The sequence below is a fragment of the Lactuca virosa genome, chromosome 3 (genome assembly GCF_052849685.1).
Source record: "Lactuca virosa cultivar CGN04683 chromosome 3, Lactuca_virosa_CGN04683_v6, whole genome shotgun sequence".
NCBI lineage: Eukaryota > Viridiplantae > Streptophyta > Magnoliopsida > Asterales > Asteraceae > Lactuca > Lactuca virosa.
The window spans coordinates 71955270-71971654 of NC_136428.1; the positions used below are offsets into that span (position 1 = coordinate 71955270).

General features: G+C 38.9%; 2 protein-coding genes and 1 pseudogene across 2 annotated transcripts in view; all 3 read right to left on the bottom strand.

The window, feature by feature from the left end:
• LOC145163643 (uncharacterized) overlaps window positions 1-2715 on the bottom strand; it is a 35480-nt gene extending 32765 nt beyond the window's left edge. The window contains exon 1 of the mRNA XM_079082455.1: window positions 2598-2715. Within this exon, the coding sequence (XP_078938581.1) occupies window positions 2598-2715 (118 nt within the window). The remainder of the gene's footprint in view (window positions 1-2597) is intronic.
• Window positions 2716-3868: 1153 nt separating this feature from the next.
• LOC145163644 (uncharacterized) lies at window positions 3869-4417 on the bottom strand. Its single transcript, XM_079082456.1, has one exon. The coding sequence runs from the start codon at window positions 4415-4417 to the stop codon at window positions 3869-3871; it is 549 nt and encodes a 182-aa protein (XP_078938582.1).
• Window positions 4418-10664: 6247 nt separating this feature from the next.
• Window positions 10665-12497, bottom strand: LOC145165938 (tetrahydroberberine oxidase pseudogene; annotated as a pseudogene).
• Window positions 12498-16385: the final 3888 nt, after the last annotated feature.

Below are 16385 nucleotides of genomic sequence, written 5' to 3' on the forward strand. Positions count from 1 at the left end.
GGGAATTACCGATTCAGAGTAACGCCAACCTGAGTAAGACTCAGAGTCCGAGTACAGAGGCTGAGATAGCTGAGATGAGTCATGTACCATATGCTTCCGCTGTGGGCTCAATCATGTATGCTATGACCTGTACTCGCCTTGATGTGGCCTTTGCTTTGAGCATGGTCAGTAGATATCAAGGGAACCCTGGCAAGGCTCACTGGACTCCGGTAAATAACATTCTCAAGTATCTGTGAAGGACTAAGGACTGGGTCCTTACCCTTGGTGGCAGTGACGACTTGAGAGTGGTAGGATATAGCGATGCTAGCTTTCAAACTGATATGGATAATTTCCGCTCTCAGTCAGGCTGGGTCTTTATCCTAAATGGAGGAACAATTACTTGGAAAAGTTCCAAGCAGGAGACGGTAGCTGATTCAACTTGCGAATCAGAGTATATAGGAGCAAGCGAGGCAGCAAAGGAGGCGATATGGCTAAAGAACTTCATTGGAGACCTTGGAGTTGTACCAGCTATAAAAGAGCCAATGGAAATTTTCTATGACAACGAAAGTGCGGTTGCCTTAGCTAAGGAACCAACGGATCACGGGAGATCCAGACACATTGACAGAAAATACCATTTCATTAGACATCGAATAGAAGAAGGACTCCTCGTGGCTAAGAGGGTATCATCAGATGAGAACCTAGCTGATCCCCTCACGAAGGGACTGAGTAGGGTTAAGCATTTACAACATGCAAGGCGCATCGGGCTGAAGGATGATATTAGTTTTAATAATTAGATAGGTTTTGAAACTTGTAAAATGTAATTGACATTTGATGATTAAATACAAGTTGTTGTTTATTTATGAGTAAAGTGTTACTATCTTATGTTAATCGTTTACTATTTTTTCAATTTTGCATGTTTTGACTTCCAGGATAATTATATTATTCAAACTCTCCACAGTCAGTCATACTTTGGAAGTAGGTATTGAATTAAGACTGTCATGAATTGGGTGTGTATATTGTCAAAGGTGTATTAGAATTAGCAATGGTTGCTGCAACATTCATGAGTGCTCATAAGTTCTGAGTATTGGACTCAACCCACGTTCACTTGTATCATGGAATTTATCTCGAGTGATCGTGAGACGGTAATATCATATAAATCTTCAAACCTAGAGATATGAGTTATTGACTATGAGTTGGTTATACATTGATTGTACGAAAACGCATTGGTAACTTGATGTTATAAAACGTGCTTTTTTGCATAATTCAATAAGTAGTCAGTACAAACATATGAGTCGAAGTTTATCTGTTCCTTCTAGGATTAGAAGCGATATCTGGGCCCCTCGATGATTTTGTTTTGACCTATGTACCGGGCCCGGTCAGAACCTAATTGATGTGTTCAATTTACTAATATGTCAAACAGATCAGAGATTGAGAAACAACTGATGGACAATAAGTACGACATTGTTCCATGTATTTGTCCGGCTGATATCTTGAGAGCAGAGGATTATATGATCACTTATCTTAAATGGCGTATCATCATCATCATCATCTTAGTTCCAAGAGACTTTGAAAGAGCTACGATTGCTAGTCGGATTCTGAAGTCATATCTGCAACTATAGTTATTAGACTTATCTAAGTGGGAGACTGTTGGATATAGTGTCTAAGTCCATAACTATATTTGGTATGTACTTGATCCGACCCGGCATGGTCCATTTGGGTTGCATGGCATTGCAATACTTGGATAGACCAAAATGAGAGAAAGGACACTTAATGTTATTAATATATTATAAGTACTCATATATTAATAATATTATTTAATTAGTATTGATCAAAGAATTAATCTAGAATTAATTAAGTGATCAAAAAGAAACTAATTAAATATATGGGGTTGATTGTGTAAATAATCTATTCTTGTATAGTGGGCTAATGATCCATGGTTTGTATGGATTGGGTTAAAACCCATAAGGTGCTCTATGGATAGTCCATGGAGGTTATAAACCCATGGATCATGGAATATGGAAATCCATGACAATTAGGGTTTACATGGTGTAACCCTACTTGTGCCACAACTATATAAAGAACCCTATGCAAGCAAAATCGGCACTTGTACAAGCAACAAAGAGGGCTAGCCAATTTTGAGGTGTAGTGAACTTCTCTCAAGGTTATTCCAAGTATTGTGGTGTTGTGTGAAGCATTTAAGGCATCGCATTTGGGGTGCTAGGCTCACAAAGTCATCAAGGAATCCAAGCTACTAAAAGGTATGTTATTCTCCTTGAGTTTTGTATTACAAGTTCCCCATAACATGCTAGATAGGAAGTAAACCTTGGAAAATCAAATTTGCATGTATTTATAGAAAACATAGATCCAAGGTTTCTAGGGTTGCATGTACACTATAGGAGTGTTAGAATGCTCAAAACCCAACACAAACTTCCACCAGTCCTTCGCCCCCAAGCGAAGCTGGTTCAACGCAAACTGAACCCTCAAGTGATCTGGACACGAACATGTATAGAAACAACCCTCGATATCAGAGATCCACCTCATCGCAGCGATCGGGTCCTGAGTCCCGTCAAACTCTGGTGGCTTCGTGTTGCTAAACTCCCGGAACAACAACGAATCACCTCCCTGAGGTCTAGCAGCGGCGATAGCTGCAGTGGCGGCGGCAGCAGTAGCCTCAGTGTCAGCAGCGTATCGCTCGTCAAATGTCTCGATCAAGGTGGTCTTAATGGACCCAAACATCTCAGGAATCTCTGCTCGGATGGTTGCGGCCACCTCCTCATGGATGATCATGCGTATCTCATCGTCACTGGTACCACTGCCCCTTGGGTTGTGGCGCGTACCCACCATGATGTCTCTCTGAAAAACAGCACAAAATAATCAGAGACTTGATCGAGAATACTCGCACTCGATCACTCACCCCTACTTGTTCCTTAGCACCCAAAAGATTCTTACTTGGACTGCTTACCGATCCGGTGCTTCCAGTAGTACGGGCCCAATACTACCTTTCACACCGCATCCGTATTCATCCCAAGTCCTCCTCCTTGGATCCCAGATCGCAAGTACTCTATGCCTCTCCGAACGCATGCTACTCTCTGCTACCTACTCGCTCTCAAAGCAACTCACAGCAGCAGTAACTCGTAGGCTAAGGCATCAAAAATCAGGCCACCCTGTTGTCCCAGTTAACCATCAAAAGCAAACCAAGCCAAACTAATAAATCCATAACACAAATTAATATTTTGAGAGTGTTAAATTAAAATAAAATCAGTTTACAAATCAAAAATCCCAAATCAGAATTCATAAACCATTCAAATCAGTTCATCAAATCAAACCCATTTGGGAAAATCAAACTAAATAAAGGGAATAAACTTACAACGATGACGGCGAGAGAAATCAGACGATGGTGGTCCGTTTGCGAGCGACGGTAGATGGTGTTGCTCAGCAAGTAGTGAGCGAAGTCTGTCACTGCGTTGGCAGCGCTGCAGCGGTGTTGTGCAGCAGTGATAAGTTGCGGCAATTGAAGACGATGCCAGCGGCTGTGGAGTACTAAATTCCGGTGGCTGTAGAGTGTTTAATGTTTTTTTACTACTCAGTGCATTTGGTATGCTAAGTCAAAACTATAAAGAAAGAAGTGAAAAATTGGGAGTGGAAAATCAGAAGAGAGAGAAGAGAGGATGAGTGGGTGTAGTGGGGACCAATCTATTGTGACGAGACATTCAGGCTAGTTGTCAATTAAAAAAAAACACATTATCAGCAATATAACAGCCTGTCTATCTGCTAGAAAGTGGCGGATCCCGCCCGGAAGTCAAGTGGGGTGCATTGTTGTCCGTTGACTATGTAAATTAATAATAATAATAATAAATACTTAAAAGTAGAATAACATTAAATCATTCAGCTAAATGTCATTTGACAATTGAAATCTACGAGGGGACATAACTAAGAAACGTTTGATAATACTTTCATTGGTCACCTTGGAAAATTCCTCTCTTTCAAGTGCGCAAATTTCACAATCATTTAAAAATACATCCGGAATCCGATTCCTCAAATCTAACTTGACAAGCTTCATCGCCGTAAAACTTCTCTCCACCGTTGCGGTTGCAACCGGCAAAAGCAATGAAAACTTCAATAACCGGTAAACCAAAGGAAAGTTAAGATGCATATTGCTTTCCACCATCAGTTTGGCAAGGTCGAATATACTCTTCAAAGTAGCAAATCTTGCATCTTGTTGCATAAAAGTGGGGTAAACCGAAAGTTCATTTAGAATATTAAACCTATCTTTAAAGCTAAAATCATGTGGATAAAAACCGATCAACTTCTGTAACTTTGATAGGTCAAAGTCACAAAATGAATCATGTGGATTCAAACCTGTCATGCAAGTGAGCAATTCGGAACTGACTTCATTAAAACGATCACCGACCTCTTGAATTTGCATATCAAAAACCATGTTGAAACAAAAAAACTCGTAATAATGGCGATTGGAGATATTGGTGTACTGTCTTCAGGCTCTTGGATTAACATAAACTTCCTCCATGTTCACCATTAGATTGTTATTATTCTCACAAAAAGAGGTGATATCCAATATAAGTGCATCAAACCCATCATTTCACATATTTTTTAATGTTGCAGTGGTTGATTTCACCAAACTTATTGCGGGATTAAAACGTCTTCCTTATTTCCAAACATTCATACACGGTATTTTTTAAGACGCGGTTGACATGGTCCTTTAATCAAATAGTTTCGTCTTATATTGTCTCTTTAATTAGGGTGATAATCTGAAAAAAATTTCCTATCAGCCGGATCCCAAAGAATGTCACTTGAATAAATTTCACTCGGTATTGGTGGAATAAAAGTAGGTTGGGGAATTTCAGCTGAAGATGGTCCTAATGTGAATGTTCTACTGTAAAATCTTTCCATTACACCTGTTATTGGTTTAAACAAAAAAACATTAAACAATGTTAAACACAATTACCAAAACCATTAAACATTAAACAAATACAAAGCACTAAATTAGAAAAGACCATTAAAAAAAACAGTTAAAGAAAATTAATTTTTTCCATCTTTGTTAAGCTTAGTTCGTTTCCCTATATCAAAAGCAAACCAAGCCAAACTAACAAATCCATAACACAAATTTATTTTTTGAGAGTGTTAAATCAAAATAAAATCAGTTTACAAATCAAAAATCTCAAATCAGAATTCAAAAACCATTCAAATCAGTTCATCAAATCAAACCCATTTGGGAAAATCAAACTAAATAAAGGGAATAAACTTACAATGATGGTGGCGAACAAAATCAGACGATGGTAGTCCGGTTGCGCGCGACGGTAGATGGTGTTGCTCAGCAAGTAGTGAGCGAAGTCTGTCACTGCGTTGGCAGCGCTGCAGCGGTGTTATGCAGCAGTGATAGGTTGCGGCGATTGAAGACGATGTCGACGGTTGTGGAGTACTAAATTCCAATGGCTGTGGAGTGTTTAACTTTGTTACTACTCAGTGCATTTGGTATGCTAGGCCAAAACTATAAAGAAAGAAGTGAAAAATTGGGAGTGAAAAATCAGAAGAGAGAGAAGTGAGGATGAGTGGGAGTAGTGGGGACAAATCTATTGTGAGTGGGGACCATAAGCTGAGTTTTTTTTTTTTTTTTTTAATATGTATTCCTGGTGGGGCCCACTTTTTAGTGGGGTCCATGCACCCCCCCTTCCCATACATTGAATTTGCCACTACTGCTAGATGTGAAGAAACTAGGGATGAGCATATGGACCGGGGAACCAGCCGGAACCGGTACCGGGACCAGAACCCGATGGAACCGGTCGGGTGGGACCGCTACTATAATCTCTTCAATTTTTGGAACCGGAACCCGGTAAGAACCGGTCGTTGGGACCAGCCCAAAACCGGGAACCGGACCAGATAACTCACTCAAATTTTGAAAGTTGCATAACTCACACAATTTAAATTTTTTTGACCTAGATCTTTTTCCTACATGTAGATTATGATTTGTAGTTAAATTTAGACTACAAAAACGCTTGATTTGGTTAAAAATGGAATGAGTTACAAGTCCCGCAAGTAAGGGTGTCAAATAAGAATTTTTTTTATGTTTCAGCAATTAAATGTAATCTGACTTTGTTGTTCAAATGTGTATAAATCACTTAATTTAACTTGTTTTGACATGAATCTTTTTCCTACATGTAGATTAGGATTTGTAGTTAAGTTTAGACTATAAAAACGCTTGATTTGGTTAAAAATTGAATGAGTTACAAGCCCCGCAAGGAAGGGTGTCAAATCAGAATTTTTTTTTATGTTACAACAATTAAACATAATCTGACATTGTTGTTCAAATGTTCATAACTCACTCAATTAAAGTTTTTTTGACCTGAATCTTTTTCCTACACGTAGTTTATATTTTGTAGTTAATTTTAGACTATAAAAACGCTTGATTTGGTTTTAAATTGAATGAGTTACAAGCCCAGCAAGGAAGGGTGTCAAATCAGAATTTTTTTTATGTTACAACAATTAAACATAATCTAACTTTGTTGTTCAAACGAGCATAACTCAATTAATTTAAGTTTTGTTTGCCCTGAATCTTTTTCCTACACATAGTTAGGTTTTGCAGTTAAGTTTAGACTATAAAAACGCTTGATTTGGTTAAAATTTGAATGAGTTACAAGCCCCGCAAGGAAGCGTGTCAAATCAAACCGGTTCCAAAATCGAAAACCCGGTAAAACCCGGAACAGGTAGAACCGCCGGGCCGGTTCGGTTCTTGATTTTGGCCAAAGCCGGTTCCCGGGTCGGGCCGGTTCCGGCCGGTTCGGTCCGTTTGCTCATGCCTACAAGAAACCATTTGTACACGACCACATGAAGGTGGCAATGTACATGCATCGACCACCATGTTTTCGGGGATATCAAGTATATATCTGAATCATATCTGATACCTTTAGAAACTATTATGTTGTCTTAAATAGGCCCCGAAAGCATGATTTCATCAACATGATACTAACATCGGTTTTCACCATAAGCAAACTGATTCATCTATGTTTATCTAAGAATCATTTAATTCCATCACATACCAACTTCTATATGCACATGACATTATTTTCACAATGTCTTCCATCGAGCTTCTTTAATAGTTAGTTCAATAGTGAATTTGATATAATAGACCTTGCTACACTTAAATTATATTTTAGGCATCTCCTGTTTATTCACCTATACGGAAATTTTTATATCAACAAAAGTATAGAACAGAGATTCTATGTGTGTTATTATAGTACAATAAAATCCCATAACTCCATTCGAAATAGTTCAAAAATTGGATTCGATAGGCACCTTGATAGATTATCGTAGTTTATATCGTCGTTTAGTCGGTATATCATAGCAATGTCTATCATAGTAAATTCACTATTGAACTTACTATTAAAGAAGGTCAATGGAAGACATTGTGAAAATAATGTCACATGCATATAAAAGTCAAGATATGGTAGCATGGAATGATTCTTAGATAAACATACATGGACCGGTTTGGTTATGGTGAAAACCGATGTTAGTAGCACTAGGAATTTCATCTTGCCCATGATATGGAGCAAATTAGACATCTATATCTAACTACACACCATGAAAATTTGATATTCGGAGTTCTAATGAATTTATTATAATTTTTGAAAGACAACTTATGAAATATGTGACAATACATACCAGTTTCAGAAGATTGTGAATTATACCCTACAAGAAGTTGGAATTTGGTAATTTAATTCAAATTTTAGAGAAACTAGACTCATCAAACTTTCCAGAAGACTAAAATTTATGATTTTTGGAGCTTTCGATATTCTTGTACGATTTTTAGAAGTTTGAGGATAGATTCAGTGAAATTGATCATATTTACCTTTAGGTCACTTTAGGTGTCCCATGAAGGACTTAATGATTAAGCTTTATCTTTAAAACTTTTATCATAATTAATGGTTACTTATTAGGCTATCAATATATGTAATTCAACTTAACCCAAATGTCTTGATTCTTGGCTTAATGAGCATTTAGAGTTAGGAACTTGACATAAAAAATCATCTTATTAGGGTTAAGTTACAACCCATTACGCTCCTTATGACACCAAATGTATTAAAAATCGAGTCCCTCATAAAACTACCACCTATTGGTGGTCGGATGGTGGTGTTGTGGTGGTCAATAATGGTCAAACTACCCCAAAACAAATAATGATGTTGATTAAGTATAAGTGGAATAATTGGAAAATAATGCTTTTACATTCATTTGTGAACCATCAAAAGTAATACAACCATAAGCGCATTTGCAGGGTGGCCTATGGTGGCTGAAACAAACACACACACACACACATCGGCAGTAGGAGGTAGCTGGTGGTTAAGGGCGACAATCGACAACCAACTTCACAAAACAATAGAAATCGAAGGGCCAATGGTAGGAAGTAAATGCACCCCCCAAACACACCCACTCTTTGGGGGCTGTTAGTGGCAGAAGGAACACGTCGACGATCGTGGTTGCGGAAGTAGTGGTGGCTATTCCCGGTAGCCAAAAGAAAAAGAAAAGAAAGTGGAAATGAGATTATTTGATACTTAATAAGGTTAGATTACGATCTTTACCCGTCAGTACCTTCCTCCTCCGGTAACTATCGCCGATGAAGATCTTGACTCACTCTTCTTCAAAATCCCTTCGTTGCATTCTTTTATTATTTTTTTTCTTTTTTCTTGATACTGATTCTTGGCACAAACGATCAAAAACTATGGTGCTTGAGTGGAGCTCTTCAGGGCATACATAAATTGGAGTCGGTCACAAGAAAAGTGCCCAATTCTCTCCCGACGATTTCCAAGAGATAAATACAGGTATTACAATTTCATCCCTAATTCTCCCATAACGACACTATCTACCCAGAAAACAAATTTCTTGACTAAAGACATATTTACAACTTGTCACATTCAACCCCTTACCTTAAATTTATTATTATTATTATTATTATTATTATTATTATTATTATTATTATTATTATTATTATTATTTTATTTTCACATTTATTATTTTATTTCTTAAAATTTATCGAATGCCTTTCATTCGTTGTATTCATTAAAAGCTCTTTAGAGTTTTTATCCATAATTATAATATTATTAATATTAATTAATGCTAGTTTCTGAAATTTCTAACGAGAATTAGGAGGTTACATCCCACCTCCTAAAGCTACAATTGTTTATTGAGGCAACATTATTGACATGTACATTACATCTAATTCGGTTCAACACTCGCACACTAAATACTCTAAATACATAGAGACTGCATTTATTTTTTACGACCACATTAACCTAAATTCCGTCAAGCTCAAAATAGGTGGAAATCTTCATGATTGGTGTATTGAATTCTCTATTCATTGATTTCTAATTAAGTTTGAACATTTGAAAATGTCTCCTCTCCTGATCAAACTATCGCAGGTGTTAGTGTATAGCCTGCCTATGGCCGGTTCTTTTAAAAGTTTTATTATATTTGTAATTATGTGATTTAGATATCGAGGAGAAGGTCCACAATTACCAAATCTTTAGGCACGCAAGAAACATAAACACGTCTAGTCTTCTGATTCTTGATTCCGATCGATCTCAGCCCACATGACTAGTAATTGCAACACGATGCTTCTCGTTAACAAAGTAATATACTTTTAACTTTTATTCAAAAATATTTAACCAGACCAACTTAACCAAGATATAATTAGTCATCTCATACCTTCAAGACACAAGTTTTCCTATTGAAATGGAATCTATAAAAAGGAATGAGCGCATCATATGTATTGCCTAATTGACTATTTCTAGCTAGTGGGATCAGAATGCTTGGTCGCATGCATTCTACTATTTAAATTTAATTTGTTCAAATTAACAACTACAAGGTTGACTAAAGAATGTTGTTATTTGGATAGTCACGTCAATTCTTATTTAAATAAAAGAATATATAATAAGTAAATATGGATCGCGTAAAGTTACGGACAATTTAACTAACTTTTTCTTCAAAGATGCCACTTTTGATCAAATCAATTTTTATTTAAAAGTAAATGTCAAACGAACAAAAATTACTCATGTTATTTATGCCATCAAAAATTATTATACTTGCTTAATTAAGTAATTTATTCATGCTGTTATGTATAATATTTGGCTTCATTAGCACCACCATCCCATGCATTTATGTTCCCCAACTTATAGTCTTATACCATATATGGGAAACTCTATATCAACGTAAATGCAAGGATCCCACATATACTATTATTCGAGAATTAAGCATTCCAAACAAAGTTGTTGTGGGTTTGAATCTCACATACTAAAAATTTGGTGGCCAACCATTCTAAATAAAAGTTTATATAATATCTTATAGATTTTATACGTTTAGAAAGATTTAGCTGTGAAAATTCAAAAATAAGGTTAATGTTTTAAAGTTATTGTCCTGCCAAAATATTGATCATAATGTTTGAGGATTTACCCCCACATGATAACTCTACGGCGGGTTCGGTGTAGGCCGTCGGAATGATACATTTAACCTCTTTTTTTTTCTTTGTTTTGTTTTTCATAGTACGTATCCCAAGTCTAAAGTTGTATTGACCCAAACTATTTTAATCAAAAACATATTTTTAGACAAGAGGAAGTATAAGAAAGAAATATGATATAAAATGTCTTAATAAGACAATGTATTTGTTGGATAAATTCATAATTAGAATTTGACCACATGCTTTTAGACATCTTTGTTAGCATGGAGATGATATACACTAGGAAAAGAAACTGACAGAAAGTAGCATTGTTGCTAGTTTTTCATGAAAACAATTAAAAGAATAAAATGCATCTGCTGAGTCTTTCTTCAACCGCTTAGCTGATCGGGGGTTTTAGAAAACAGGAATACTCTGTGGGCGCCTAAAGAAATTGTGAGGATCGACTTTGGCCTTGATTTGAATCAACTTCTTGAAGTTGTCCCTCTTCCGGTATCTCTCACCCCAAACACTTGCTTCTTCGTAGTTAGCACTTCCAACACCCAAATCCAGATCATTGTAGTTGGAATATGCCTCTCTGGGGTTGTTTGACACATAAGGCGTCATTAACGCATCCAAGCTTCGCAGCCAAGCTATCCTCCTGAGGGATGTAGGGGTTGTGTCTGAAGGTTGACCGTTAAAATCGACAGTCTTGAGAATTTGTAACAACACGCCCGCTCTATGAGGATATGGAATTGCAGTCTCTGAGAAATCAGCCATCCTTCCGCCAAATGGATTGATCATCAGAAGCGCTGATTCATCGTTTTGGATAAGCTTTCTCCATATCTTTCTGAGCCCACTTACGGGGATGGGTGTCCGGACATTATCTGATTTGCTTTTGTTGTTCAGCTTGGCAATGGCAGATCGGTTCGTAAGAATCTGAGTCGGGGTGGAGCTTGGCAAGCCCCAAAACACAAGGGTCGACTGGACCATTTTAATTTCTTCACAAATCTCTCGGGTAACACCGAGCTCTGGAAATTTTCTGGAAAGCAACGGAAGCAATGTGTCGGTTGTGCCCTGATATATTCCTTCAAACATAATTCTTATGGTTTTCTTGGTGGTGTTGCCGATATATTCGGCAAAAACTTGAGTTCTTATGTGCAAATTTCTATCGATATTTGGTGCAACGTATTGATATTTATGGAAGATTTCGGTTGCCCCTTGTTCCAAAGTTTTATTCAGTATAAAGACGGTTACTTTTTTTGGAACTGGAACCAAGCTCAGCTTCCATGCAAGAACAATTCCGAAACTTGAAGAACCACCTCCTCGGATCGCCCAAAACAAATCTTCTCCCATTGATTTCCTGTCGAGAATATTCCCATCAACATCCATGAAGCGAGCATCCAGAACATTATCGGCAGCAGTACCGTATTTCCTCAACAGGTTTCCGTAGCCACCACCGCCCATGTAACCACCAACACCCACCGTTGGGCAAACACCTGCCGGGAAATACAAGGTATCGGTCTCTCGCGAAATTTTGTAGTAGAGTTCACCAAGCGTAGCGCCTGCTTGGACCCAAGCAGTCCTTTTTGCTACGTCCACGTCTATAGACCTCATGTTGGTGAAATCAAGCATAACAAAGGGAACATCAGCAGTGTATGAGAGGCCCTCGTAGTCATGGCCCCCACTCCTGATCCTGATCTCGTAGCCGTGTTTCTTGGCGCAGTATACACATGTTTGTATAAGGGTTTCCTCCATAGGTGTCACGATGACTGATGGTCTACGTGTGGAGGGCTTAAGGAACCTGGTGTTTTGAACTGCCACTTGCCAAATGGGTAGGAAGGAAGCATTGACAGGGGTGAAAATGAGTTGAGAGATGGTAGTCACATTCTTGGATTTGGACAGTAGGCAGCTTATTAGATCGCCAGAACTTGAGGATGATAAGGACGTTGCCCATGAAACACAAAACAAGAAACTTAGAACCATGAGCAAAACTGAAGAACTAAGTTGAGACTTCTTCATGTCTAGTTAATTTGGTGAGCTTGATCAATAGCAATGGCTTATTTATATAGAGCAGAGAGCATATAGTTGACTTCAAATGGGGTTATAAAAATTGTGATCAGTTCAAATTAAGGTGTTTGAAAAAACTCGGAAGGAGGATGGTGATCAATTCAAAGGTGTTTGAAAAATGCGGGAAGGAGGATGGTGTTCAACTGATTTTATTTTAGGGTATACAGGTGCAGCGTTGAAGATATATGGCGTGTTGACTTATTCCCTATAGAGTGCTTAATTCGCATTCTAAAAACCAATGAAGCAATGAACAAATTGATATTACGTATGTTCAGATTTTTAGCCTTTTTCTTTTAACTTTCTGATTGAAATCTTTGCTAAAATTTGAACCACACACGTTTTTATAATAATTATCAAACTCATAAATAGAACGTATCTCATCAAAAGTATATTTTTCTCAAACATAAATTGAAAATATTTCTTACGAATATATGTGGTTAATTTCCTGGCGCCGAATACCAAGTCCTGGGACTAGTTTGTAGATAAAGGGTTGACTTTGACTTTGGATAGAAATCGATCAACTTCTGTAACTTTGATGGGTCAAAGTCACAAAATGAATCATGTGGATTCAAACCTGTCACACAAATGAGCAATTCGATGACAAATGAGCAATTCGGAACTGACTTCATTAAAACGATCACCGAACTCTTGAATTTGCATATCCAAAACCATGTTGACACAAAAAAAACTCGTAATAATGGCGATTAGAGATATTGGTGTACTGTCTTCAGGCTCTTGGATTAACATAAACTTCCTCCATGTTCACCATTTGAATGTAATCATTCTCACAAAAAGAGGTGATATCCAAAATACGTGCATCAAACCCATCATTTCTCATATTTTTTAAAGTTGCAGTAGTTGATTTTACCAAACTTATATCAGGATTAAAACGTCTTCCCCTACTTCCAAACATTCTTACATGGTATTTTTTAAGGCGCGGTTGACATTGTTCTTTAATAAAATATTTTCGTCTTATATTGTCTCTTTGATTAGGGCGATAAAAGTAGGTTGGGCAATTTCAGCTAAAGATGGTCCTAATGAAGATGGTCCTAATGTGGATGTTCTACTGTAAAATCTTTCCATTGCACGTATTATTGGGTTAAACAAAAAAAACATTAATCAATGTTAAACACAATCACCAAAACCATTAAACATTAAACAAATACAAAGCACTAAATTAGAAAATACCATTAAACAAAACAGTTAAAGAAAATTAAAATTTTCCATCTCTGTTAAGCTTAGTTCGTTTCCCTGTTGTCCCAGTTAATCATCAAAAGCAAACCAAGCCAAACTAACAAATCCATAGCACAAATTAATCTTTTGAGAGTGTTAAATTAAAATTAAATCAGTTTACAAATCAAAAATCCCAAATCAGAATTCATAAACCATTAATATCAGTTCATCAAATGAAACCCATTTGGGAAAATCAAACTAAATAAAGGGAATAAACTTACAACGATGGCGGCGAGCTAAATTAGACGATGTTGGTCCTTTTGCGCGCGACGGTAGATGGTGTTGCTCAACAAGTAGTGAGAGAAGTCTGTCACTGCATTGGCAGCGCTGCAGCGGTGTTGTGCAACAGTGATAAGTTGCGGCGATTGAAGACGATGCTGGCGGCTGTGGAGTTCACCCATGTGACACGCCGAGCCCAAATTTCTCACTGTTCTCACAGAGATTCACTCAGCTCATCGAGTTGACCCCCAACTCGATGAGTTATCTTTGGGTTAATGGTACTGGGTCGAACCCGATCCGACTCGTCGAGTCATCTCATAGACTCGGCGAGTCGTCTCCATTGTATCACTCATATGGTCTCCTAAGGTCAGATCTGGAACTCTAACTCATAGATCTGGCTTTCTAGCATCCAAAAGTCACGTAAAGGTCTGAACTTGGGGTTCATGCATGGTGTATATTGCTCTATATACCATTATGACTCCATTAAAGCTTCAAAGCTCCAAGGTTACTCAATCATGGCTTTCTACTTTCTGGTTCTCTGGACCTTACAAGGTCCAGGTCTATAGAATAACTCGAAATAGGGTTTGGATGCACCCAAAACCCCATCAAAATGGTGATACAAGCCCTAACTTCACAACCAAAGGAAATTTATTCAATCACAAGGAGGGAAAGAGCTTATACCATATCTGAAGCTTGAAATGAAGATGAAACTGATCCACAACTCTCTTCTGAGATCCTTGCAACAGCCTTGATCTTCTTCTCAAGGAAATGACCTCAAATTAGTCTCTTTCCCTTTCTTGCTCACAAATGAATCTAGGGTTTCTCTCAAGGGACGAATGGCACTGATGGGGGGTCAAGGAGGCTATAAGTGCCTTTAAATAGGCCCAGGCCCGAGAAAATTAGGGTTTCTGTCTCCAGCGCTGAGTCGTCGAGTCGGCTCATCGACTCATCGAGTCCACTCATTAATCCTAGTCATCAGCCGCGACCCTACTCTACGAGTTGAGGCAGCAACTCGTCGAGTCCTTCCAAAATTCTCAACTTAAACTATTAAAATAATGTACCTGTAAAACCGGATGATACAATTCTCCCCCACTAGAATTAGACTTCGCCCTCGAAGTCTTGTTCCGCAAATAGCTCTGGATGCTGCTCCCGCATCTCTGACTCCGGCTCCCAAGTCAGATCGGATCCCTTCTGATGCTGCCACTGGACCTGAACCAGGGACACTTCCTTATTCTTGAGGACCTTCATCTTTCGATCTAAAATCGCAATTGGCCTTTCAACGTAATTCAGGCTTGCATCCACTTGAATGTCCTCCAGAGGTACAATTGTCATCTCATCTGCCAAACACTTCCTCAATAGGGACACATGAAAGGTGTTATGGATCTGACTCAGTTCTACGGGTAGGTCCAGCCGATAGGCTACTCTGCCAACCCTGGCAATTACCCTAAAAGGACCAATGTATCGGGGCCCCAGCTTGCCCTTCTTTCTGAATCGGATCACCCCTTTCCAAGGGGATACCTTCAGGAGCACAAAATCTCCAACCTGGAACTCCAGATCAGAGCGCCGTCTGTCCGCATAACTCTTCTGGTGGCTCTGGGTCGTCAGTAATCTCTGTCTAACCTGCTGAATCTGCTCAGTCGTCTTGAGCACTATCTCAGTGCCACCCATCACTCTATGTCCCACCTCTCCCCAACAAATAGGAGTCCGACACCTCCTCCCATATAACAGCTCGAATGGAGGCATACCTATACTCGAATGGTGGTTGTTGTTGTAAGAAAACTCAGCCAAAGGCAAGTATGTGTCCGAACTTCCTCCAAAGTCCAAGACACAGGCACGCAACATGTCCTCGAGTGTCTGAATCGTCCGCTCGCTCTCTCCATCTGTGTGCGGGTGGTACGCGGTACTGAAATGTAGACGCGTGCCCAACTCCTCGTAAAATTTCCCCCAGAATCTGGAGGTGAAACGCACGTCTCGGTCTGACACTATCGAGACCGGCACCCCATGCCGAGACACCACCTCTTTCACGTAAATCTCGGCTAATTTTTCCGCCGAAGAGCTCTCATTAATAGCAAGGAAATGAGCACTCTTCGTCCATCGGTCCACGATCACCCAAATCGCGTCGACCCCCCGCGCGGTCCTCGGTAACTTGGTGATAAATTCCATGGAGATCTGTTCCCACTTTCACCGGGGAATCTCCAGAGGCTACAATGGACCATGTGGATGCTGGTGCTCTGCTTTGACCTGACGGCAGGTCAAGCATCTCTTAACTACCCACGCAACATCCCTCTTCATACAGGGCCACCAATAATCCCTCTTCAAGTCTAAATACATCTTAGTGGCCCCGGGATGGATCGAGAATCTCGACCTGTGCGCCTCCTCCATCAATATACGTCGAGCTCCGCCCGTATAGGGCACCGAAATCCGCCCTCGGAAGGTCATAAGCCCTCGG